Here is a 24,898-nt window from a genome sequence, read left to right on the forward strand (position 1 = left end):
CATATTAGTTAACTCTGGAACTTTTCAAGTACCAAAGAACACGCAGAATTAATCACTTTGTATGTGAAAGAAGCTGTATGATATATGGAAACCCTGGTATATTTCAAGGTTTTTATTAACGTTGGAGGTTTTTAACCTGAAGTTAACCCAGAAGCCTTGGAATCTTACACTACTTAATCAGACAGCAGGCTCTCCTACACTCTGAACTTACCCTTGGCTGACTATAATGATTAGGTGTATAAATTATAAAGAGATCGTTTCGACGAGGTCTTCCATTATTTGCATATTTCATGAAATTGGGAAGAGCAGATTAAGAGTCTTCCTGACATAATGAGGAAATATATTGCTGAATAGAGTTCAAATACCTGGTCTTAGACTCTTGCAAAACTATAAACTGACTTCAGTTGATCAGCTTTCCGAAATAAGAAGCCCTCTCCCAGTGTGCAAAATAAAGAAAGAAAAATTGTGCTCCCATCTTCTTGTACTGCCACAAAATGACTAGTAAAAAAAGAAATTGTTTACAAAGCTTATTTATTAATAGTACATGAGAAATATGAATTTGCATTTACAATTAACATGGAAGGAATAAATACATTTTCTTATCATGTAGCATCCGAGCCAAATCTCATTCTGATAATTTTGCCTCGATTTCTTCCAGACTTAAGCCCTTGGTCTCCGGGACCAACGTCAATATAAATACAAGAGATAGCAAAGCAATAGCTCCAAATAAGAGGAATAGGTTATCAGCTCCAAGCAACTCCTGCAGATTGCAGAACAGATCTTAGCACATAATTTTGCAGACTAGCCGAGGAAGCAATCAAATTACAAATAAGGCATTCCATAATACCAGAAAAGCATGAATTAAATTGTACCTTCAAAGGTGAAAAGGCAAAGGTCACAAGAGCATTTGAAGCAAAGTTTGTTAAAACAGCAAGACTAATTCCTCGTCCTCTTGTGCGAACAGGGAATATCTCTGACACCATTAGCCAACTGATTGGACCAAATGATATCTGAAAAATCGATTCATTACAAAAAACAATGTAAGTGGAAATCCAGAAGGTCTAATGAAAAAGAATTGTTTCTCGATCATTGGTTCCAGTTATATTATTTGGACTAGCCTTTCAGATACTAAAGTTCTTTTTGAAGGTGATCGGATAAAACACTTTACTAGCAAATCAAAAAAAGTTTAGAGAGCTACAAGAGGAATAACATAGCAAACCAGTTTATAAAATCAGATATACAGAGTAATGGACTGTGAACTTCTCTGAAAAGAAGATTAAAATTTTGGTTTTAGAAATTTACTTGATAACTACCGACATATAGCAGCAAAGCAGCTACAGCAACAAAAGGGAGGCCTCCAAGAAACTTGTAATATGCAGCAAGGAGGAACAAGGACACAGCCTGTAAAATAGCTCATGAAAGAGTTCAAACACCAAATAAGCATCTCTTCCCCACATTAAAAGGACAAAGAATAAAATCTAGTTTTAGGAAACAGATGGTGAAGTATACATACAATCCCACTAACACCTCCTATTAGCAAGGGTTTCCTTCCAAGATCATCAACCTTAAGAACAGCTACTCCTGTCATAACAAACTGCAGGAAGGAAATGAGAGACGAGCTCCATATGTGATTCCACTGTATACAAACAACAGATTGTTGCTCCATGCTAAAGTAAAAGGCAATCAAGTATACCTTGAATAGGCCAATCAACACTGAAACTCGAGTGGCATCGGATGCAACAGAAAACCCAGCACTCTATTTCACAGTTGAGGAAAAATAAGTCAATTAAGCATTCCTTCTGTATTAGAAACAGAAAAATGAAAACTGGATAAGCTTCGCCTTACCTGTAGGATTTGACCAGCATAATACAAAACACTAGGCTGCCCAGTTATCTGAAGACAATCATAGTGATTAGTAAAGGAGTCCAAATATTTTCTATAAACAGATTTTGATGCAGCTTTTTAGGCACAAACATGAGTACAAAGAAAAGAAAGCATGATCCGTGTACTGAGAATACATGCCCACCAAATTTTCTCCAAAACCCCCAATTTGATCAGCAAAATACCAATTTCACCACCTATATGGGCCATATTTATCCAAAAAAATGCCACGGCACAGAGTTCACTCCCTGTGCATGGTGTATCATTCGTTCAAAGAATGAAAGAATCACCTGCTGAAAAAGTACGAGACCTCCTCCGATGATGAAAGCTTTCAGATTAGGCCCTTGAAACACCTCTAAAAAGCTTCCCTCTTCCTGATCTTGGTAAGAAGACTTCATTGAAACTAGTGTATCTTCAATTTGCTTTTCAGACACTTTATCCCCTGCGGGTCTGCCTCGTAGTTTGCTCAGAGCAGCAATAGCCCGCTCCTTGTACTCCTGCAAAGATCCTTGACCTTTAACACCCCTAAGAAGTAACCAGCGAGGTGAAGGAGGCAGACTTAACATCCCGAGACCCATAACTGCAGCAACCGGAAGACTCAATCCAAACATGTAACGCCAGCCTCCAACCACATCAATATTAAAGTTACCAACAAAGTAACCCAACTGAAGAAATCCAAATGAGCTACAAGTTAAGTCAAACATTAGGTAAAAAAAGGGAAAGGGGGGAGGGGCGGAGAGAGATAAATTAATCATAGAAGTAAGATACCAAAATGCCAAGAACTATGAAAAGTTCTTTCAATGAAATCAAGGTTCCTCGAATCTGAGAAGGACAAGTTTCTGCAATGTATAGAGGGGCCCCATGCATAGCCTACAATAGACCAACTTCAGCATACGCTCAATTGCAATACAAGGAAGTTAATTCACTCAATATCAAAACCATTAATCACTGGGATGCTCACCCAACCAATGCCAAGGCCATAAAGAAGCCTCCCAATCAAAAGAATATTAAGACTGGGAGCAAATGCGGTGGTAAGGCCACCAATTGCATAGAGAGTCGCAGCGATGAGAAGTTCTCGCTTCCTTCCTTCAGGATTTAGAAGACATAAATATCTCTTAAAATATGTTAATCCCAAATCCATCAAAAGTATATCACAAACAAATCAACATAACACGCTAGCTAGAGTCATACCAAGGAAGTCAGCTATCGGATAGACGATAATAGAACCAAAAAGAGCTCCATACAGTGAACCACTCACCTGCATTACAGGAAAACATATCGGAAAGAAGTCGACTAATATCAACTCTATGTCAAATCAAGGCATGATTGATAGAAAAGCTTACCACCAAACCCTGCTGAACTGCTGAAAGATTGAACCATGCTGTACCACTAAGCTCAGGAGACTGCATTTACAGTACATTACTAATTACAATTATCTATAATTCTAAAAAATCAACATCACCAAAATCAGATGTATACCTGTAGTGATATTGTAGCTCCAGAAGTAGCACCAATATCATACCCAAATAGTAAACCACCTAGTGCAGGGAATAGAAACCTGGAAATAAATTAACAGCAAAATCTGTCAAAACTTCTTAGTAAATTGAATCTGTCAAAAGTTCTTAGTAATTTGGGCACAAATTTGTAGTTAACTAATTAGCATTTACTAATTTGGGGCCAATTTAAAAGATGGATGTGCCCCAATTCTTATATTTAACCAATTTAGTAATCAATTGACTATGTTAATTGACCATAAATATGACAATTAAACATATTCAAATTTAATAAATTACATTATACAACAAACCCATCTAAATTCAGAACTATAATTTCATACCCAGCAAGAAAAAATTCAAAACAATACATGTTCAGTTGGCCAGAATACTGTGATAATTGGCCCAAAATATGACAAATTAAACAAAATTGAAACTACATTATACAATAAACCCATCAAATTTCAGTACTTTAAGCTCAAACCCTGCTAGAAAAAACCCATTTTAGAGAATGATTAAAGGGGGAAAAACTCACGGTAAAATTACAGAAGACCATGCAAAGACCTCTGGTTCAACAGCATCATGCTCAACAGGGTAATCCTCTTTCTTCTGGGAATTTACCTTATTAAGTAATAATGAAGTTTCAAGACTGTAAATTGAAGGGTTTTCCATGATAAAATTTCTTCTTCTTCCACTGAATTGCAGTTTAGGGAAGAGTTTCGCTGAAGAAGATGATGCATGAGAGTTAATGTGGGACCCAGAGGTGATACAAAATGATTTCTTAAATTCGCGAATTTTGAGGTGGGGGTGGTGGATGACCCAGGCACTGGTGACTGACGCCATTTTTTTAGAAGCAAAAACAATTGATCATAGCCTAACTACCACGCACCTAAATATAAAGTTTATTATATCTTAAACTGTTATAATGTTTGGGATGATTAGAAAGATGATTGTGTTATGTCAATTATGTGTATAAATATCGGCTGCGGCCAGCAAGTGTAGTAACGTCGATACGTCGTGATGTAGACGGAATTTGGACTAACTTCATTTCATGCGATCTGATTTGATCACATTATTAAACTTGTATTAATATGTTCTTTCCAAATACGGAAGTATAAAAACAAAATTATTCACAAAATTAAAGATTTTTAAAGTATAAACACGAATAAAAATATTTGATTTAATTATTTCTAAAATAAACCAATATCAATTTGTGTTTGAATTTTGTAGATATCCTTACTCAACAAACAGAATACAAGTATATTAATTATTGATAGACTAGTAGAATGAACTTGCAAGAAAATGTTATTAAGGTTTGTGATACAAGAAGATTGTTACGTAGTAAAATTGAGTAAACATTTTATTTCCATCAATTGTTGAATCTCACTCTATGACTCTACTTTCCTTCTTCTCTCATCTAAATTCCAGCAGATGACTAACACTTTGTTTGGATTGAAGAAAATAGATGAAAAGGAAGGAAAGAGAAATTGAGGGATAGATAATCTCTCATTTGGATAGCAAATGAGAAAGGAAGAGAATTGGAAGGGGAAGAAATTGAGGGATAGAATAACAAGAAAGTAATCTCTCTAACAATGGAGATTTGAAAAGAAAACTTTTCATTCTTCCCACCCCTTCTCTTCCCTCCCCTTTTCTTCTTCCCCCTAATCTATTCAAACACACTGTAATTGTGTTTTTTTTATCTTGCAAACTTGTACGGAGTAATTTTTATCCATTCACACTTTGAAAAAAGCACAACTTAAAATCCATAAAAACAACATCCTGACAGGCCAACTCCAATTGAATGATTTCACTCAACACCACCCTCTTCAACATGCTCAAATCATAGTGTACAATTGCATAACACACACAATGGCGCCCTTCCATCATACTCCCGTAAATGCATTACCTAGAGTTTAGAGCAAATCTAGACGACACGATAGAATTCTGAGGCATGTAATCAGTAATACTGGTACTTGCACTCCATGGATAAACGCTTCAAATCTTCATTGAATGGCATTCTTACATATTTTCAAAATAACAAAAATCATACTATTGCATACAGTGTCCATCAACAACATTAGAAAACACCAGTATACTAAACCACAGATTATAATTGCGTCATAGTAAGACTGACAACATGATGTTTAACCTAATCTACACAATCATGGTGCTAAAAAAGACAAAGAGCTAGGGAAAATGCAATCTCTAGAAGATGATCCAAATGTCCGAAGTGTACAGAACTAATGGAATCACATATTCCATTTAAGAAATGATGATAATCTGATTTAGCCATCCGCATTTAAGGCCAAAGGGCTCTTGCTTTATATACAACTGGCCAACCACTTTTATCCCACCTCTAACAGCATATACTGATTCCATTCTTAACCCTCGAAAGATCTAGCTAACGAAACCAGGACAAGACAAGAGATGCTGAGTGGCAACTCGGATAACTTCCCTCTAAGAGCCACTGAACTTCCCAAAACGACTTTGTCCTCTCAAAATTAGAAATCAAATTCTCCTGAAGCCTGCCAGAAAAAAGACCACATGTAAGAAAATTAGAAAGATGTCCGGCTTCCACAGGTGATCTGGTAGCAAAGCGCACTGACCTTGTTGAACAAAATGTCCTTGTTGTTTATATGCATTATGCCATCCTTAAGGGTGCACTTCCAACGGCTCTTGGTACGTGTCACCTGAACAATGCGATAATAAAAATTCAATTAAATACTTGGTAGAAACAGTATTTTAAACTACAAGAAACACAGGGTGCATATACAACTAATACTTCATATTTTGTACTCCGTAACTAGGAAGCATTAGCATACCTTATCAAACTGAGCCAGAACCAAATGCTGTGTGTTAAGCTCTTCTCCTTGGTCGATGTCATCTAAATCATCATCATCATTCTCATTCAAAGGTGGTTCGTCATCACCGTTTTCATCAAGATCATTCTGGGCAGGGGGAGCAGGGGTACTAGCTTGCAGGTCTAAGCAAATTTGAGACAAGCATGGACAACATGAGAGAGAGACCTTATGCCATGCTAAACCAATGTGTCAAGGTATAGCGGAAATTTAGAAGCATACCAGGAGCTGGAGTGTTCACCACATTGTAGTCTTCATTGACGGGTTGATAATTGTATATCTACAAGGTAAAATGCAAATAATGTTAAGGTCGCATGAGTGCCCTTGCATTCAATACTGATCCATTCACAACACTATCAAGCTCGTGAAAAGAGAACCACAACTTTACAGAGTAATACTTACGTATGAAAGAGAGTTTGAGGTCTAGAACTTTTCAGATTCAGACACAGTTTTAGCTCCAAATTAACATATACATTGAAGAAATACCCAGACAAGATGAATAACAAGACTTGAGACTGGAGCAACACATAAAGATTGAAGCTTGAACACCAAATATTTTTCCACAGCTCTTCAAATTTCATGCCCATTTTTATAGCTAGTACAGAGCATTAATTTTCAAGCCTCAACACAGGATCCTCTTTCATACACGTGAAATTTTTCTTTTGTCATTTTCATTTTCATTTTTCAACACAGGATCCTCTAAGCTAGATTGAACCTCTGAATATAAAAAGTTTCAAGCCATTTTATTTCTGCCCTGAGATAAACCAAGAACCAAAAATATTGCACCCCTGATCTAGACAACATTCACTCATTGATATGACAAGTCATGAACAAAACATTTGGACAAGCAACAGTATCCCAAAATTGCTGGAAAAAAGACATAAAACTAAGGCGACAGTACTATTTAATGAACTGGAAAGAGCACACATCTCAGAGCTTAAGAACAACAGGGTAAAAATCTCTACCTGTTATCAGTCAATAATACATCAGAAAGAATGCAAGTTTATCCGTATATTTAAATATTCTGAATTTTGGAAAGATTAGAATTCGATTTTTTAAAATCATAAATCATAAACCTTTTGTTTGGACTATGACCAACTCATTTGAAGCCATAATCATACCAAACCAATTTTTACTCTAAAAAAACATACAAAACCAATAATCTCCGCACACATAATTTTCAATTCTAAAGAATTAATTTGCATGCCCCTACTTATCCAAACAAAGTATTATTCGAGCATAATCTCATTTCTTGAACAGAAACAAGTGATTGCCAATTAATGAGTTCTGCACTAATATCATTACTATGGTAAGTAGCATTGGGATGGAGTGTCATCCCTATCATTAATACACTGAACTGCCATTCCCCAATTTTCATAAACCCCACCTTGTTTGGCACAAGCTTAATCAAGGACATCTTAAACAGACTTTTTATTAAAAAGTTACTCCATCAGAACACGGCATCCCTCTTCTTATACAACAACAAGGGCAGGCTTTTTATTAAATAGTTACTCCATCAGAACACACAACTGCATTGCAAACATCTTAAAGTCAAATGACCAAAATCAAATGAACATTTGGTTCAGCAAACACAAATTACTGCTAAAATATAATTGGGATTTATAAAAAAAAAAAAAAAAAAAAAAAAAAAAAAAAAAAAACAAGCTTACAACCATAGTATTAGAGAGAAAATTTTACATTGGGTGTGGAAAGCATGTCTTCATAAGGATCAGGAATTGGTCCATCTAGTTGGGGAATCCTAGAAGAGGATTCTTTCTGCTGCGCCGGTGTGACTATTACAGTGCCACTTCTTCCAGAGGGCTTGCTCTGAATGATCTGATACAAGATCACAATAATTATAAATCCACTAATCCTCAGTGGCGATATTAAAACATATCAGCATCTTTATAGATGTGACAGATTCAGATAAAAAGAATATTATATCTGGCTAAGAAGACTAGGTCCATTTAGCCAAAAGTAGATAAAGTTTTTCTTAAAGATCAACCTGAAATTGAACCCCCTCTCCCCTTCGGCCCTTCCACCAACAAAAGAGAGAAAGAGAATGTGCAATAATGAAATAACTTATCAAGCAATGTTCAGAATTTCGTAAGTCAGCAAATACAACGACCGATGAATGATACAAACTACAAAGCCTTCAATACATTTCCTCAAATATGAATACGTATTTTTACAAAAATAATAAACTGATATACTGGCAAAACTAGATGCAAATACCATGGATAGAAGTGTCAATATATACAACACAACAAAACTAATACAGAAAGGGCAAGTGCTAGGGGGATGCGCATGCAGTGCAACACATCAGTTAAAAACAATATATGCTATCTGGAACCGGAAAAATAAATACAATCTAATTTAACCAAGACAGTTCAAGAAGACAATCAGCATATTCTTCTAACAAACATTGTATAGAGGAACCTCTAGAAGGTGTAACGCCAAAATAGTGACGTTCATCCTCATCGCATGCCTACATTCTGCAGTAAAAAATATGAATACTAAACCAAAGCTTTTGTGTGTTCTATTAGTTGAGAAATCTCCAGTATTTTCCTTATGATTTGTAAGTAATCAAGAGTCAAAAGAGACATTTTCCTAATAGAGCACTGTATAGAAGTCCAGAAAAAATAACATCCCAGCTTTTATCTTTCCGAACTACCTACACATTCACTTGGCCATTCACAGTCACCCCTCCCTCCCCCCCCCCCCCCCCCCCCCCCTCTTTCCCTCCTCCTCCTCACAAGACACACACAAAACAAAAGCATAGAATTGAATAATGAAAACTAAAGAAAAGAAAAAACACATGCAAAAGGTAGGGGTCAATATTTGGAAGGTGAAAACCTAGCTGTCTACAGTGCTTGGATTCAGATAAGGGTGTCTGACTCGGTATACATTTGCATGCACAGACATGAAATTTGTAATTGTAAACTACAAGGACATCAGCAATCAAATTAAAATCTAGACAGAGGTATACTAACAATTAAAAATATTGACTCTATATATACTTTGATATCAAAAATCAATCTATAATCTTTAACAGTAACAATCATCTCATGAAAATAATGATAATTTTTTTTTAACTAAAAAGAGAAGTAAAAACACATGAAAAGAAAAGAGGAAAGGGGAAAATATTGAACTAAAAAATGTGTTGACCTGTCAATCCCTCTCCACTCAAGAAGTCCAGACCCCAGTCTGACAGTCAGTCATTGTTTAAAAATGAACTGAGCTACCATCACACTAGAGACTACCTCTGAGTACATCTGTCATGATTACTGATGGCCAATCTCCTACCAGCAACAACAGCAAGTAAATTCCCTATGTAGCAATTTATTTCCACGCATTGCAATGGCTCAATTCTAAGATCTAGAATTTATGATTGTAAACCTAGATCTCAAAAGTTCACTATTACAATGACAATTTGATGATCTTAATTCTTAATAATATAAAAATAAATAAATAAACCCCCTACCACAAGAACATGGAGGTCTGATTTATTAAAACAACGGATTCCCAATATGAAAACCTTCCTACGTTTTCTTTCTTCTAGACCCTACTCATGTCTCTTTACTTAAGCCTGCATCTTCTCCTAATAAGGAAGAAATACATCTATGCTAATGATTCTAACATAACCTTATTTTCTTGTTTGAGGATAGGCACAAAATAGCAGCCACCATTTCCTAAAAGTATTCATCTTGTATGAGTATCCAAGGTCCGCACTTTGCTGGAAATGAATGATGAGCTAAATCCTATAGCAAATCACTCCATACACAGCCATCAAACCAAACATTACTAGAGAGACAAAGGTGGGTTATTGAAAGATATTCATTGCAATGACCACCTTTTACAATATATTATGGACTTAATGTTCTTGTATCCTCAACCAATTTCTTATCAGCTTAGCCAGTACCAATAAATGGTGCTTGGATCAATAAGTAGAAAATCAACTTAACACAAAAGACATTTGTTTTTTGTTGAGATAAATTATGAATAAGTGGAAACACGTGGAAAGTTGGAGTTGGACATTGAGGATAAGATAAAGAAGCACCAACTTTGTTGGTTTGGGGATGTGAAATGTTGACTAGAGGATGCATTAATACAGAAGGTGAAACCATGGATGATTGGGATAAAAGAAATAAAAAGCCTGCAGAGGACAAAAATGACGTGGATATAGGGAAATAATATGAAGAGGGTGGGTTCACAAGACCATGTAAGACTAAATAGAAGTGAATGAAGGAAGATGACTTTCGTGGATGACCATGAGGGATAGATTCTTGGTTCATGGAGCCCCTATCCTATAGGAATAAAGATTTGGTTTTGTTTATTGTTGGTGTATCAGGCAAGAACATGTTTAGAAAAATTATAATAATACAAATCCTATATATATATATATATATATATATATATATATATAAGCAGCTTAGGATTTGTCTAAAAGAAACGACATACATAGTATTAAAACATAAATTGTACATGCAGAGCCAATTATAATTTAAAAAAGTCAATTACAGAAAAAATTAGTATTATAGAAACAAGATGATTAGACTTACTTCCAGTTCAAAAACATCACCTATGACATCCCCAGCTCCATCTTGCTGAGGTATATATCCTCCTCCTTGATACTGTGGTGGAAATTCATCACGTTTTCTTTTCCCAGTAGGCCCTGTAAAGAAATCCTGGATATTTTCCCAATTTAGAAAATGTTAGCAGAAATACCCCTGCCTAAAGCAGAACACTCAATAAAAATAGTCCACATATAAATCATATTGATCATGATTACAATATTATGAAAGCAAAAGTCAACAAAATCTGGCATCCTAAATCACTGAAAAAGAAATTAGAAATTATCCACCCCAAAAATTGGGATTAACCTGAGTTGCTGGTTGTGAGGATCCTCTATCAACCTCTTCTCGGCCTTCTACGTAAGCTACATGACAAATCCAATGATACCACTTATCAAGAAAACAATTTAAAAAAAATGGGTGGAAAGGAAACAGAACATATGAGGAAAGCATAGCACAATTTCTCCTTAGTCTTACTCACCCACATTAACATCCACACCAAGTGGAGGCCTCTGATTCATCCAGGGTGAAGGCGGTTGCTGCAAGAAAATTAAAAATTCAGCATTAATTCTGTAACCATCTAGCCAGGTGAACAGACAGTACCAAAAGCTTATAATTTGACATAACAGCAAAAAGAATATTAATCCCCCATTCCAAAAGGTATCAGTCTATCAGATAATTAGCAAGGCTTGAGGAGCCAGATACTAATACTCAAATCCTCTAAAGTCAAATTGAATTATAACTTATAACTACTATGTCAAAAACATCAAAGGATAAGAATAACATTTAGTTAAATAATGGGTAAATATAGGCTACTTTAGCAATAAAAATAAAAAGATCAAGATTTGTGAGCCACTTGACCAAGTTGGCCCCAGAAAAGATTTAAAAATACCATGTAAGGGCTAGGCCTTCCAACTCCGGGCTTTATATCATTTGAGGCACCAACACCTTCATTAGAAGTTGGAGTAGGATAATCTGAAGGTCCTGTAGGAATGTTATACATCGAGCTATCTACAGTTCCAGGTAAAGGAGTCTGAATTGGAGTTTGCAACGGCGTCTACAACAACAGAGCAAAATCATCAAACATGATTCCTGAAGGAGAAATTATCTATTATAATATAACATTGCTTCTTACTTCATTAAGAGAAAGGAAAAAAAAATACTGAACAGACGTTTTATCTGTCACAAAAATTAATAATGATAAAAAATCTTCCAATACATAACTGACATAAACCAAAGACTATTTGTTTACCCCTGTTTGACTACAACAAAAAAACAAACACAACTCTGCTTGTACCAAACTTAAAACTTTAAAAGATAATTTGACCACATATAGCGGTATCAAAATTTTGGGGGGGGGGGGGGGGGGGGGGGAATTAAAACTTGATATTTATATGACCAAATACCTTGAAATTTTCCCATATGTTTGTTTGGATTGATACTAAGTGAGTAAGTGGTGGTTTATATTGCTTTACCAAAATCCCTTTTTAGTTTAAAAATTGATAGTTAACACTTGTGCCATGTATGGAATATATAAAGGAGGGGAGGGGTGGAATTAAGGTCTTTATACTCTAATTTTGCATAGCGGAGCAATTTATAAACTCAAGGACGGTTAAAATACTCCACATCTCCACCACCTCCATAGAATTCCATGTTCACTTATAGGGAGAATATTTGCACTAATGTAAACATTTACCAGTAAATTAACAAAATATACCTCCCATAATTCCCCGACTCGAAAAAATCATTTTCATATAACTGTTTTTTAATTGGTTTCTTTATACAACTTCTATAGAGATATAACACTTACAAAGAGCTATCAATTCTTCAAGAGTACCTGTTCATTATACAAGATGGATGTTCATTCATTTAAGTTTCCTTTCATTTGTTTGATGGCAATATTATAACTGCCAATTTTCAACTACGAATTAGTTTTTTCCTTTTCAAGTTTTGGTCGGGTAAGGACGTAAGGTGAATCTTTACAACTAAACTATAAAACAAGAAACATATTCAATAAGCCAATGCCTTATAAAATAAAATAAAAACAAGTTAGAAATGCAAACAAGTTTCGTAAAAATCAACGTTTTTCTGTCACCATTTCTAAAGTTGATAAGTAAACAAAATTCTGAATATTACAGTTTCTTAACCAATACTCCAGTATAATCCTAAACAGTGCCCAAATCACTCACCGGAGGGAAAAGCATCTCAGCAGTGGGAGTTTCATACTCTTCAGTTCCTTCATAAGGCACATTCAGATCGTGAACAGGCGTTATGGCAGCTCCTGGCCCCGGCTTCGCCACTGCCGGCCTCTCACTGGGCTGCAACACAGCGCCGGCTTGCATCATTTTCAGTTCCCAAAGCTGTAAACAAACCGCATAAAATTAAACATCAATTTCACGAAAAAATCCACAAATCACAAAACCCTAGAATCACTCAGATCAGAACATCTTCCACCAATCTCACTCCAAATTAACACTAATCAAACCGAAAACCCTAATTAAACACGAAAATCACAATTTAAAAGCAGAAAAACAAATTCATTTCTTCTAATTAACAACACAAATTACATTACATACTCCTTGTAGTTCTTGGAGGACTTTTTCGCCGGGACCGCCATCGGCAACGAACTCTTCACGAACTTTCTCGATAACATCTTCAATAACATGGATGTAAACAGCGCTAGTAGTAGAGGTCGTCATTTCTCAATAACTTCAAAAAAAAAATAAAAAAAAACTCCGAGATTCTCCGGATATCTCCGCCCGAGATAACCAAATCGGAGCGATTTCAAACAAGCTCGGACCGAATTGACAAGAAATCAGTGGGTTTTACGGTGTCGATGTTCGAAGACGGTGTCGGAAGAGGTGGAGAGAAGGGTGAGGGGGCGGAGGAGGCGGCGTAGGGGAGGAGAGAGAAAGGAGGAGAGGAGGGGAGAAGTGGTGGTGGGGAGAGCGGAACAGAAAAGGAAGATTAAAGAGTGGAATATAAATAGGTTTGCATCCGTTTATATTGCTCTGGGTCCACGTGTCAAAATCTGCAGTGTTGTTCAATGCTTTATGAGATGCCTCTTCTATTTATCGAGAACAAGGTTTCCGGATTTTTTAACTTGAGAATTTGCCTGAAACACTTGTTTTTTCTAAAAGTTGTCATTGTTTGATCATATTGTAATTGTACTCGTTTTTTTCAATTACTGGAATGATATATTAAACGGAGTACTCCCTAGTCCCATTTTATAGTTATTTTTTGTGTTTTTTTCACGGTATTTAAAAAATGGAAAAAAAAAATGGATGAAAAATAATATTAAAAAAAGTGAGAAGTTCATAAACAAAAGCTAGATAGAGAAAGTGGGAAAAAGTACAAGACACGTGAAAAATTCAAGGATTATTTAGGAAATGCAATGAATGAATAAAGTTAAAAAAATAAGGGTATAATAATTTTTTCATACTACCCAATAATAGAAACGGAAACAACATTTTGGGTCTCCAAAGTAGGAAAACAGTAATATGGGCCGAAAAGAGTACTATTATAAGATAAATTTTCTCATGAATTTTAGGTTAGTAACTAGTGCAAACCCGGGCGTTGTCTCGGGTTACTACAATTGTAATTGTCATTGTCAAACTAAAATTGAGTTTTTTTAAAAAAAATTGAACGTATGGTTTGCCATTATATAATTTTTTTACATATTAATAACATACTTGATAATTGGCTTAGATGGTGAAATTGTTATCATTTTTTTTAAGAGGTTGAGGGTTCGATCCTCCCTATGTGGCACAACAAAAAAGGAAATATGTGGCACATTAACATTTTTAAGAACACCTTTTAATAGATAGTAAGGATTCTCTCGTTGCATTTATTCATTTTCCTTACAAAATTAATTTGCAAAATTCTCAAAAATAACCATTGACGAAAAAAATAACCATGTTAGATCTTAAAAACTTTGTAAACTTTTGGTGCAAACCAAGTCAATATGTATAGTAATGGTTTGGCTAGCTAGAGATATTAATGGCCTTTGTTTATATAATAAAGATATATTAAATCAAAGTTTGTGAATATTATAGATAGTGAAGATCATGGAGTACATTAAAAACATTTTTGTTTGGGGATTTGTGGTAGAAGCATTATTAATATAAGGGTTGTGAATGGCAATAAATCTATTGCATAACTAGCACAAGTTTGGGATGGATGGATCATGACACAAAGTAGACGAAAAGGTACAATGTAGGTTGGACAGTGAATTTTGCAACAACTTCTGAAATGTGAATTGGGGGAGATTTAGAATAGGCAACTCTACTTTGCATGTTGAAGCACTAGTGTGTGTCTTGGCTCTATAATAGAGTTTGTATGTAACCTATCAGTTTTGGTGCACCTAAACAGTGTAACTTTAGTTAAGTTACAGAGTACCCTTCTTCGATGTATGACTAGCGCCTTCATGGCACTACATTAGACTTTGTGAGATATTTAGCATTTGGGATTGTGATTCAAAAGGTGCAACATTTTGAAGGTTGATAAGGACATGGTAGAACAAATGCACCGCATTGCGAATAATTGTCATACCTATTTAATAATTCTTTTGTTTTTTTTTTATTATTACACCACTTGGATTGTGCACATAGTTTAAGAAATGATTTAAACAACAAAAAAGTTCATGTGAATACAAACAAAGAAGAGAGAATAAAAAGAGGAAAAAAGGATAATATCATGTGGGCGGAACTTAAAAAGACTAAGAGCATCATCGAAGGCCGAATCCTGGACCAATAATACCATAATTGCGAAGAAGCGTAGCCTGAAGACCAGAAGACTGCAAACGCGAAGCAAGGAAAGCATAGTGCCGAACATCACCCGCTAGTCCATCATAAGCATAAGGTATTATTATTATTATTATTATTATTATTATTATTATTAGTTTATCATTATTACTATTATTTTATTATTATTATTAGTATTACTACTATGTGTACAAGTCTATTGGAATAAGAATTGTTGCACAATATGTGTGGAGTATAAACTTTTCATGCTTTAAATTTTGGACATACATGTAGGGTTTAGCGTGGTCCAAATTTCATAAGCCCTACCAATTGTGTCTTAAGGCTTCTTAAAGTCTCTAGAAAATTTTAAAATGTTAAGAAATTGACGAAAAATTATAGAAGAATCTAAAATTATTGGTAAATGCTCGTGAAGCAAGCTTCTAGGTTTATGTAGTTAATTCAAAAAGCATGTGTCTAGGGCTATAGTTGATTCTATACACTTCATCCATAGCATATAAATATGTGATTTTGAACATTATTTGAAAGCATGTAATCCAATTATACCTTTCTAATGTTTTAAACTCTCAACTCATGCACTCACTATACTCACTAGCATATTATTATTTGTGGATTTTTTTGCTATTTTTTACATGTCAAATATTTTGTGTCACTTTACTACATGTGTTTGTCTTTACTTTATATTCTATATCTTTAATCTTTATTTTGCTAAAGTATAAATGATATTTGAAAGGCAACTTGAAAATATTTCAAGAAAATTGTATCCATGAATGGTGAATAATTTTTTTTAATCTCCTCGTTCAATTAAATGAATTTTCAAGAGAGATACTAACAAGAGAAATAAATATTTCATTTTTCTTGTCCAATTACATTTATATTAAGAATATAGCGTAGATATTTATATAGACCAAAAATCTAACAAGTATAGTGATTAATTATACTATGTAATTATAATTTATAACTAACATAATCCATGAAAAGTGCAACTTTTTTCTTTTCGTAATCCATATTCATTATAATATAGGATAATAATATGTTCGTTTGAGGTTGATTAGCAACACTACAACCTTCAAGTTATGAGGGTGAAGGATAGCACAAGTGGTCAAATCTTCTTTCCCGGTTCTTCAAGATCTTGGAATATAAACTTAAATCTTGAAATTTGATAAGAAACATCAATTTTTGAATAATTTTTCACATAAACTCATGATTTGAAATCCGAATTTAGAAGTGGCAATTTAATGTAATATGTAATATATTTTGGTTTTCCGTAAGTTGTTTATTTTTTAGTATTCTCCTATATATTACGATTGTATTACTTATATAATAATTGTTTTTGTAGTTGTTGTATTTCACACCATTACAATTCAAAATGAAAAAGTTAATGTTCCTCGATCATGTTATTATTTCCTGACAATCCGATTACTTTTCAAATTTTATAACAAACTCATACTTGCCAGTTGCTGTATAATACAGAGTAGTAAAAAATGACCCCTCATAAACCCGTAAGTGGCCACTCGTTAATATCCGAGCCCATTGCGGGGCGTTTGTTATCTTTTCCTTATTGCTCTTTATATTTATTTATATTCAAACTCGTGAAATATGAGAAACAAAAATTTAATGGGGCGGGGGGAGTATATAGTATAGATAGATTGCATTCGATTACCCAAAAATTTAATCAATTACAAGTACTCCCTCCGTCCCCTATTAATAGTCTCTTATGGTGACATTTCACGGAAATCAAGAAACTTTATTAACTTAAATAAGGAGTCAATGTACATTGAAAATGTAAATTTAAATGGGCATGCAAAAAAGTAAAGAGAGAAAGTGATAAAAGTAAATGAAAATGCAAAATTTACATAAATAAGCTAAAATTGCACAAATATTATTGCAAATTGGGGGGAATTTTGGTAAAAAAATAATAGTAATTGTAGTTGAAAAAAGCAAATGTGACTATCAATAGCTCAAGTGGATAGAGCTTTCCTTACGATTTAAGGAGATTTTGAGATTGGATCTCACCCCGCCCTTATGGCTCTCTAAACACAAAAAAAAAAAAAAAAAAAAAAAGAACACTTGTCAATAATGGACATGTGTGATGTATGTTACCAACAATGTCTAATTGGGTAAATTCACACCCATACTATTGTTAAAAAAAAAAATCACACCCAAACTAGGGCTACATCTTTCTTGCATTCAGCAGAAAGCATTTTCCCCCTCTCTTACTCTCGCAAACATGCTCAACCGATTCACCTCATTTCCCCCGACGATGCCTCTCACCAGATGAGCGGCGCCCAATCTTCACCCTAAATTTCTAACTTAATTGCGTCTTGTTGATCATATATCTTTTCAATCATCCACTAAGTTTGTCTTTCGGATTGTCGAATTTAAATTTCAATTGTTGTTTCTCCAAACCCTAGAATATGTCGGGCGGCTTTTTCCGGGTAATTAAATTTATCTATCCTTTTCCTGGAATCTGGTAGTTTTGGAACTGTGTAATGTTGATGATTGATGGTCTGATTACGAATTAATTCTTTTTAGATCGGATTTAATTGCATATGCAGTCGAATTAAAATGTTTGAATTTTTGCTTGATTTAATGTTCAATTGTCGATGTAATTGTTGTCGTTTCAGCTGTTTTGATCTTGTATATGTAGAAATTGCTTGTTTATAACGCCTGGTTGATTCTGTGTCATCTTGTTGGAGTTTATATGATTGGAATTTGGAATTTTCCATTTGAATAGGGTACGTCGGCTGAGCAAGACACTCGGTTCTCAAATAAGCAAGCAAAGTTGCTCAAAACGCAGAAGTTTGCTCCAGAACTCGAACATTTGGTTCGTTTTATCAGTACTATTGTCATCAGTTGAGTATTTGCTAGGGATTTGAAATTTGAACTAATTGTAACTTGTTGATTGTTCGTATGGTGAATTTTGTTGGTTAGGTTGATATTTCAAAAGTGAAAATGGATGTTATCAAGCCGTGGATCGCTAAAAGAGTGACTGAACTCCTTGATGGATTTGAAGATGAAGTGCTCATTAACTTCATCAATGGACTTCTTGAAGGAAAGGTACCATATGTTACTGTCATCATGTAATATTGCAGTCATTTGCTGGATATAATTTGTTGATGCATCCAGTTTTATTTTATTTTATTTTATTTTTTTATTTTTTTTGTGTGTGTGTCAATTTACTTATATATTGTTTTCAGTACAATGCACTTACATCAATCTCTACTTGGACAACTGCATGTATTCCGATATACAGACACGTAATCAATGACTCAAATTTGTCTAAATGGTTGTTTTTTCCTTGTCCGTGTTGTACCGTTACAACACTTTGTTCATATCTGTCACCAAGAAGCACATTATCTGCTCTAGTAGCAGTTTTATGATGGACTCAATTTTAGAGTCACAGAATAACCTGTTTACTTGCAGAGGTTATAGATTGTATTCATCTTATTCTAAAAGGTTAAATGTTGCTTAATTCTCTGCATATTTTGTTGCAGGTTGTTAATGGAAAGCAGATCCAAATTCAGCTAACTGGTTTCATGGAAAAGAATACCGGTAAGTTCATGAAAGAGCTTTGGTCGCTTCTTCTCAGTGCACAGAAAAATGCTAGTGGCGTACCCCAACAATTCCTGGATGCTAAGGAAGAGGAAACTAGGAAGAAAAAGGTTCGTATTTTTACAGTGAGGCTCATTGTTCAAGACTGTACTTTCCAATGTTGCGTGATTAACTTTTTGTGAATATTTGCAGGAGGAGAACGATCGTATCTTTAATGAAATCCAGAGAAGGAAAGAGAAGGAAAGAGAAGATTCTGAGCAAGAGAAAGTGAGGCAAATGGTAACTTAATATGTTTCATGCTAGAGCTAGCTTTTTGAGAGTTGGGTTGTTTGATTTTAACTCTCTTGTTTCTTATGGCCACTCAGCTTGCTTCTGCAATTATTTGGGTTCTTGTCCTTACCTCAAACTACTGTAGGATGACGGGCTTGGAAAATATTCTAATGACGAATCAAGTAGAAGACGTGAAAGAGGTTCTGGTCTGCAATCTGAAGATGAGAATGGAGCTGATGTGAAAAATGGTTTTGGAGGAAAATCCAGGTTGGTTGCTAAACAATTAATGCTGATTTAATATCCGTGATTTTTTGATGTACACTCCTTTGAGTGTTGTAGATTCTCGATGGTCTTTTATAGTTCCATTGGCATGTGCAAATAGTTTTAAAGATTAAACTGAAATGGTTGAATCGTTTTAAGGAGTATTTTGTAAAAACTGATTAAAAGTTGTTCGGTCTTTCTTCTAATCTTCCGTGTTTAAAAAATCTGAAGCCTTCAAGTCTTTATCCCACCACGAAGGACTGTTTGTTATTGAAAACTGCATCAGTTTTATTCAAATAAAACATTTCAACTGTGATGGTTCTATTTCAAAAGGGTTTTAGCGGTTTTTTTTATATCAATGTACCGTATGCCTTTTCGCAGTTTATTATTGTACTTGTGATTAGCTAATTAAGAGGTTGCCTAAAATTTCTTTTGTACTAGCTTTCAATGCGAACTTTTTTGTTGGTATGTTGAAGCTTCGTAGTCGCTTTATTGTATGTATTTTGGGATTTTGGTATTAGGTATGTGGTATTCATTACTTGCTCCGTTCCACATATATTGCACCATTTACCTTTTTAGGAATTTTCATATTTATTGCACCATTTGTCTTTTAGGAAACTTTTTCCTTGTACATTTACCAATTTACCTTTACTAAACCCATGTGAGTAATTCCTTGCAAGGAGGACACTTTTGTCATTTTGCCTTTCTCTCCTCTTACCAGATTTCTTGCCCCTCCCCCCATGGTGCAATATTTGAGGAACGGAGGAAGAGATATTTTTCTACCTTGTCTTCTTAAATATCATTAATGGTTAAACCTCCTTTTGACGAGGTTTCCTATCTATGTTGCTTATCAGTGTCATCTATAGATGACTAAAATATGTTCTTATTGGTGTCTATTGTATTCTGGAAAAAAAATACTTGTATTGATCTTGTTTTTACTATATGTAATGCACATTTTTGTAGCTTCCGTTTTTGCATTTGCATTTTCAAAGAATTTGGAGTAGAATTGTCACACCCTATATTCTGCTGTGGATGGTTGTAATGGTAGTTTAGGAAATAGATCATTTTGTGCTCAACTTACGGATGCAGCTGTCATGTCTATCTATTTGTCATTATTTCCATGAACATGGTGTTTTCTCCCTCTTCCCCTCTTTTTCTTAAGTGTGTTTGAATTGCTTCCTGGGGGTGCATCAAGTTGTTTTGGTTTTGGGTAGATGCTGCATTGTCTCTTGACCTCCAAACATTTGGGTGCTGTTGTATCATCCTTAGACGTGTTTGGTGATTTAGTTGGCAACAGAAATGTTGACATACTAACTACCTCTTTATTTGCAGAGCATCCAAGTCACCATCTGATCACTCTCAATCACCTTATCGGTAAGTATTCTAGCTATTTCTCTTGCTTGGACAATATGCAAACTTGTGTGTTATCAGATTTTCAGTAGCATCTTCTTCTTCTTCTTCTTCTATTTTTTTTTTTTTTTTTCTCTCTCTCTCTTTTTCATTTGGTTCTGTAGAGCACTGCTCGATCTAGGTGTATTACCAAGTCATATTCTATTTTTAGAAGTTTTCCAAAGGATTTGGTCTTTACAGCATAAAGCGAATTGAACAGGGTTGTTATCACTTTTATAGTTTACTCTTTTGTTGTTATGCTCTTAAGTCAATGATTATGCCGCTTCCATTTTAAAGAGTTTCTTAAATTATGTGGTTTCGGCATGTTTTTCAGTAGGTTGCTATTTGATGTCTGTATTTAGTTGTGTTTTATCCACCTTTTTATTGGATGTTTATAAAATTACTGTTTTATTATTAACGTTGCTACTATTTGAATATTTGATACGAAGTATCATATTATTTCTATGTTTCATTTTTTTTATTTTTTTGGTCATCATTTGTTTGTTTTCACCGACCAACCTCCATGTTACAATTATCTTTGCTAACTTTATTAGTTTATTAGATATATTTGTTTGTTAGTTGAGTACCGACTTCTTTAGCAGGATTCACACTAGATATTGGTGCTACATTGCTGCATTGTGTTACTATTTTCTTTCTTTTCCTTCTGTTGAAATTTTTTATACACCCGGTGCAAGGTGCACCCACAAGTATTTTCTGCTCATTTAATTCTTTTTGCTCAATTTAAATTCTTAAAATGAGCAAAAAAAATTCAAATGTGCAAAAAAGCCACCCTTGGGTGCACTTGGGTGTATATATAAGGTTATGCCCTTCTCTTAGTTGCTGTGGTGATCAGGATTCACAATGTTGATACTTTTTCAGAGACTGATTTAACATCTTTTTCTTGCTTGTAGAGAAAGAAGTGTATCAAGGAGTATTTCTGGCTCCCCTAGGCCAAAAAGGCAATCAGTTTCTCCTGGAAGAAGACATCAATCGCCCCGAAGAAGATCTGTCACACCTAGGAGGCAGTCTGCCCGGGAGTCGGTGTCTCCAAGGCGGAGGTCTCTTTCCAGAAGGCGGTCTCCATCTCGTACACGTTTTAGGTCTCCATCTCCTATGAGGCGCCGAGTCCGTTCTCCAGCACGTAGAAGGTCACCATCTCCAAGTCGACGCATGTCACCTTCTCCTGCCAGAAGAAGATCACCATCTCCTTTAAGACGACGGTCTCGCTCACCATTACGACGGCGGTCTCCTTCTCCTAGGAGGCGTAGGACACCTTCTCCGTGGCGTCGACGATCACCATCCCCTAGGCGACGCAGATCCCCTTCTCCTGTTCGTCACCGTAGGAGGAGGTCCTCTTCAAGTCCGAGGTCTCGGTCCCCAGGTCTGCGTAGGTCTCCGTCTCCTATACGACGTAGGTTCCAATCCCCTGTCAGAAGGCCTTTTCCTGTCCGACGTAGGTCTCCGTCTCCTGCACGGCGTAGGTCTCCATCTCCTGCACGACGCAGGTCTCCGTCCCCTGCTCGACGTAGGTCCCCCATGGCAAGGGGACACCGTTCTCCATCTCCAGTGGAACATAGATCTTTAGCTCCAGTTCGGAGAAATTCAGCTGTTCCAGCTCGTAGGCGATCACCTACTCCATCACCTAGCAGATCTCCGTCACCTGCCAGTCAAAGTTCCGGATCACCTGTCAGGCATATTTCTGCTTCACCAGTTAAGACGAGATCACCCAGGATTCAGAATTCTTCACATGGATCCCCTAGAGATCGAAACAGGTAATTTATGGATCAGTCAGTTGCAGTATTGCATTTGTGAATTTGTATTCTTTAAGCATCACTCTCAACTTTATTTTTGCTGAAGCATCTAGCAGTTTCAGTTTAGCTCTAATTTGCTCAAAAAGTACTCTCTCTCTCTCTCTCTCTCTCTCTCTATATATATATATATATATATATATATATATATATATATATTTCAAAAGATCTTATCTTTAGATGGATTTACAGTGACCATGAGCCTGCAATGATGGCTCGTAGACAGCCTATTTCATTGTCCCCCCAAAGAGATAATCGAAAGCGTTCACCCAGAAATGTGGCGTCTGTCTCACCTTCTCCAGAGAAGTCAAATGCGGCCTCACCACTAGCCCGCAAAAAGAGTTCTGGTGAAGATAAGAGGTCTTTTCTGCTGCCCAAATTTAAGTAACAAATTTTCGGTTTATTGGGACTTTTATAATGAGTTATAACTTTTTTTTTTCTTTGTGTAGGCTGGCGAGTCCATATGACAGTCCTGAAAAAAAATCAGAGGATAAAACGACCCTTAATGGAAATCGGAGTCCTAGTAGATTGAGAGGCCACAAAGTTCGTCATGGAAGTCTAGAAATGAGTGGAGATAAATTTGATAATGATAGGTTCAATTTGTCAAATATAAACAATAATTTTCATTTTACTGGAAGTGTTCATTTCAAAAATTGCAGTTTTTTAAATTTCTTGCTGAAACATTATGGTGAACATCAATCTTAATTCTGTAGGGAGTATCAGGCGGACAAGTACAAGTCAGAAGTAAAAAAATCAGGACGCTCATCAGTTGGTAAGCAGAGGGATTCTCCTGATCGATCAGTTAGATACCAACATCGTGGTAATGTTGATGCACGACAGGATGATGAGATAATAAGGTAACGACTGTTATATGAATTGTCTATTTGTGCTGCATTCTCTTGTAAAAGCAGTTATTCCTCATTTATTATTGACTGGTTTACAGTGAAGAAGCTTCTTTGAAGGAAGTTTGTGCTCTGAAAAAGTCACCACCTAGAGGTACTGTATCAGATGAGAGGTCTGACATATTGTACCCTGGGGATGTTTCCAAATTGGATGAAAAGAGGAACTACCAACAGAAAGATACTAGGGACAACGCTGTGTCTGACTCCGTAGTGAAATTACAAAATAAACGAAGAAGTCTTAGTGTTGACTCTGAATCTGGATCTGAGGAAAGTGAGAAGCATAGAGCTGAAGTTTCTGAGAAGAGGAAGCATCGAAGGTCAAGGCAAAGAGAAGTGGCATCTGATGATACTAGTTCTGAATCTGAGATGGAGGATAGAAAAGAAGCTAAGAGAAGAAAGAAAGAAGAGAAGAAAATAAGAAAAGAGGAGCGACGTAGGCGTCGTGAGGAGCGGCGCCGGAGGAAGGAAGAGAAGCGTGCTGGTAAACGGAAGCGAAAGTCAAAAGATGCTGATGCCCTGTCTTCTGATGTGGAAAACAATGAGAAGGATACCAATGCTGCGAATGGTGAACGTCGTACAAAGAAGTATTCAAGTGATGAAGAAGAGACAGAATCACAAAAGAAGAGGCTTGAGATTGAGCTACGTGAAAAGGCTCTTGAGTCACTAAGAGCAAAGAAGGGGATTAGCCGTTGAATATGTTCTTTTTTGTAACTTCTGATGTTGCCTATATTTTGCAACGTTGAACGATTTCTAATGGCTTTGTTTTTGTTTTTTGTTTTTGTTATGTGTACTTTATATCTTAAATGCTATAAATGTAGTTGATATATCTTTAATGCAGTCTGTGTTTGCTGCTGGCAGTTGAGATGGATAGTTGAGGATTTCCTGAGATATCTCTTGACTGCGACTGTACGCAGGACTTGCTGCTATATATTCTGGTAATGACTGTTTCCATTGTTGGTTTCTCGTATATGTAGAATATCCGGAGAGCATTGCTTTTGGGTGTTACTCATCCTGCTGTTGTACGACCCTTATTTGTGTGGTTATTGATTAGTTCACTCAATGATGCTAGTGAATAATAACTTATAATAGTTATGCTCATTCAATCTAGTGATTGTAATGTGTTGTAAGGAAGTAATACCTAATGGTG

General features: G+C 35.6%; 3 protein-coding genes across 5 annotated transcripts; 1 reads left to right on the top strand and 2 right to left on the bottom strand.

Moving 5' to 3' along the window:
• Window positions 1-454: 454 nt before the first annotated feature.
• LOC145570039 (D-xylose-proton symporter-like 3, chloroplastic) lies at window positions 455-4,302 on the bottom strand. 2 transcript variants are annotated; one of them, XM_081629024.1, is made up of 14 exons: window positions 3,910-4,302; window positions 3,361-3,439; window positions 3,225-3,284; window positions 3,073-3,139; window positions 2,843-2,967; window positions 2,650-2,751; window positions 2,172-2,546; window positions 1,846-1,893; window positions 1,694-1,756; window positions 1,514-1,594; window positions 1,303-1,401; window positions 873-1,010; window positions 594-760; window positions 455-498 (listed from the first exon to the last, which is right to left on the bottom strand). In XM_081629024.1, exons 1-13 carry the CDS (start codon window positions 4,215-4,217, stop codon window positions 626-628), a joined length of 1,680 nt encoding a protein of 559 aa, XP_081485150.1. In that variant the 5' UTR covers window positions 4,218-4,302; the 3' UTR covers window positions 455-498; window positions 594-625. The 2 variants fall into 2 exon arrangements, with proteins under 2 accessions (XP_081485150.1, XP_081485149.1); XM_081629023.1 differs by having other exon boundaries at window positions 455-760.
• Window positions 4,303-5,465: 1,163 nt separating this feature from the next.
• LOC145571630 (transcription initiation factor IIA large subunit-like) lies at window positions 5,466-13,771 on the bottom strand. Its single transcript, XM_081630651.1, has 11 exons — window positions 13,383-13,771; window positions 12,996-13,166; window positions 11,699-11,863; window positions 11,288-11,345; window positions 11,116-11,171; window positions 10,795-10,920; window positions 7,931-8,068; window positions 6,455-6,512; window positions 6,197-6,357; window positions 5,981-6,064; window positions 5,466-5,899 (listed from the first exon to the last, which is right to left on the bottom strand). Exons 1-11 carry the CDS (start codon window positions 13,503-13,505, stop codon window positions 5,876-5,878), a joined length of 1,164 nt encoding a protein of 387 aa, XP_081486777.1. The 5' UTR covers window positions 13,506-13,771; the 3' UTR covers window positions 5,466-5,875.
• Window positions 13,772-17,719: 3,948 nt separating this feature from the next.
• LOC145570041 (uncharacterized) lies at window positions 17,720-24,588 on the top strand. 2 transcript variants are annotated; one of them, XM_081629025.1, is made up of 12 exons: window positions 17,720-18,004; window positions 18,304-18,393; window positions 18,501-18,626; window positions 19,064-19,231; window positions 19,314-19,400; window positions 19,537-19,658; window positions 20,985-21,026; window positions 21,953-22,813; window positions 23,042-23,209; window positions 23,299-23,442; window positions 23,563-23,706; window positions 23,793-24,588. In XM_081629025.1, exons 1-12 carry the CDS (start codon window positions 17,984-17,986, stop codon window positions 24,442-24,444), a joined length of 2,625 nt encoding a protein of 874 aa, XP_081485151.1. In that variant the 5' UTR covers window positions 17,720-17,983; the 3' UTR covers window positions 24,445-24,588. The 2 variants fall into 2 exon arrangements, with proteins under 2 accessions (XP_081485151.1, XP_081485152.1); XM_081629026.1 differs by lacking the exons at window positions 23,042-23,209; window positions 23,299-23,442.
• Window positions 24,589-24,898: the final 310 nt, after the last annotated feature.

The sequence above is a fragment of the Chenopodium album genome, chromosome 12 (genome assembly GCF_948465745.1).
Source record: "Chenopodium album chromosome 12, dcCheAlbu1.1, whole genome shotgun sequence".
NCBI classification, from domain to species: Eukaryota; Viridiplantae; Streptophyta; class Magnoliopsida; order Caryophyllales; family Amaranthaceae; genus Chenopodium; species Chenopodium album.

Bases quoted from the DNA above. Each gene is read 5' to 3' on its own strand.
- LOC145570039 (XM_081629024.1), bottom strand. From the start codon at position 4,217: ATGGCGTCAGTCACCAGTGCCTGGGTCATCCACCACCCCCACCTCAAA. The intron at 2,752-2,842 runs GTGAGCATCCCA...GGTCTATTGTAG, and splicing joins ATGGCCTTGGCATTGGTTGG to GCTATGCATGGGGCCCCTCT. The intron at 1,402-1,513 runs GTATGTATACTT...GCTATTTTACAG, and splicing joins TAGGAGGTGTTAGTGGGATT to GCTGTGTCCTTGTTCCTCCT.
- LOC145571630 (XM_081630651.1), bottom strand. From the start codon at position 13,505: ATGACGACCTCTACTACTAGCGCTGTTTACATCCATGTTATTGAAGAT. The intron at 6,065-6,196 runs GTATGCTAATGC...CGCATTGTTCAG, and splicing joins TTCTGGCTCAGTTTGATAAG to GTGACACGTACCAAGAGCCG. The intron at 5,900-5,980 runs GTCAGTGCGCTT...TTTTTCTGGCAG, and splicing joins AGGACATTTTGTTCAACAAG to GCTTCAGGAGAATTTGATTT.
- LOC145570041 (XM_081629025.1), top strand. From the start codon at position 17,984: ATGTCGGGCGGCTTTTTCCGG. The intron at 19,659-20,984 runs GTTGGTTGCTAA...CTTTATTTGCAG, and splicing joins GGTTTTGGAGGAAAATCCAG to AGCATCCAAGTCACCATCTG. The intron at 23,707-23,792 runs GTAACGACTGTT...ACTGGTTTACAG, and splicing joins CAGGATGATGAGATAATAAG to TGAAGAAGCTTCTTTGAAGG.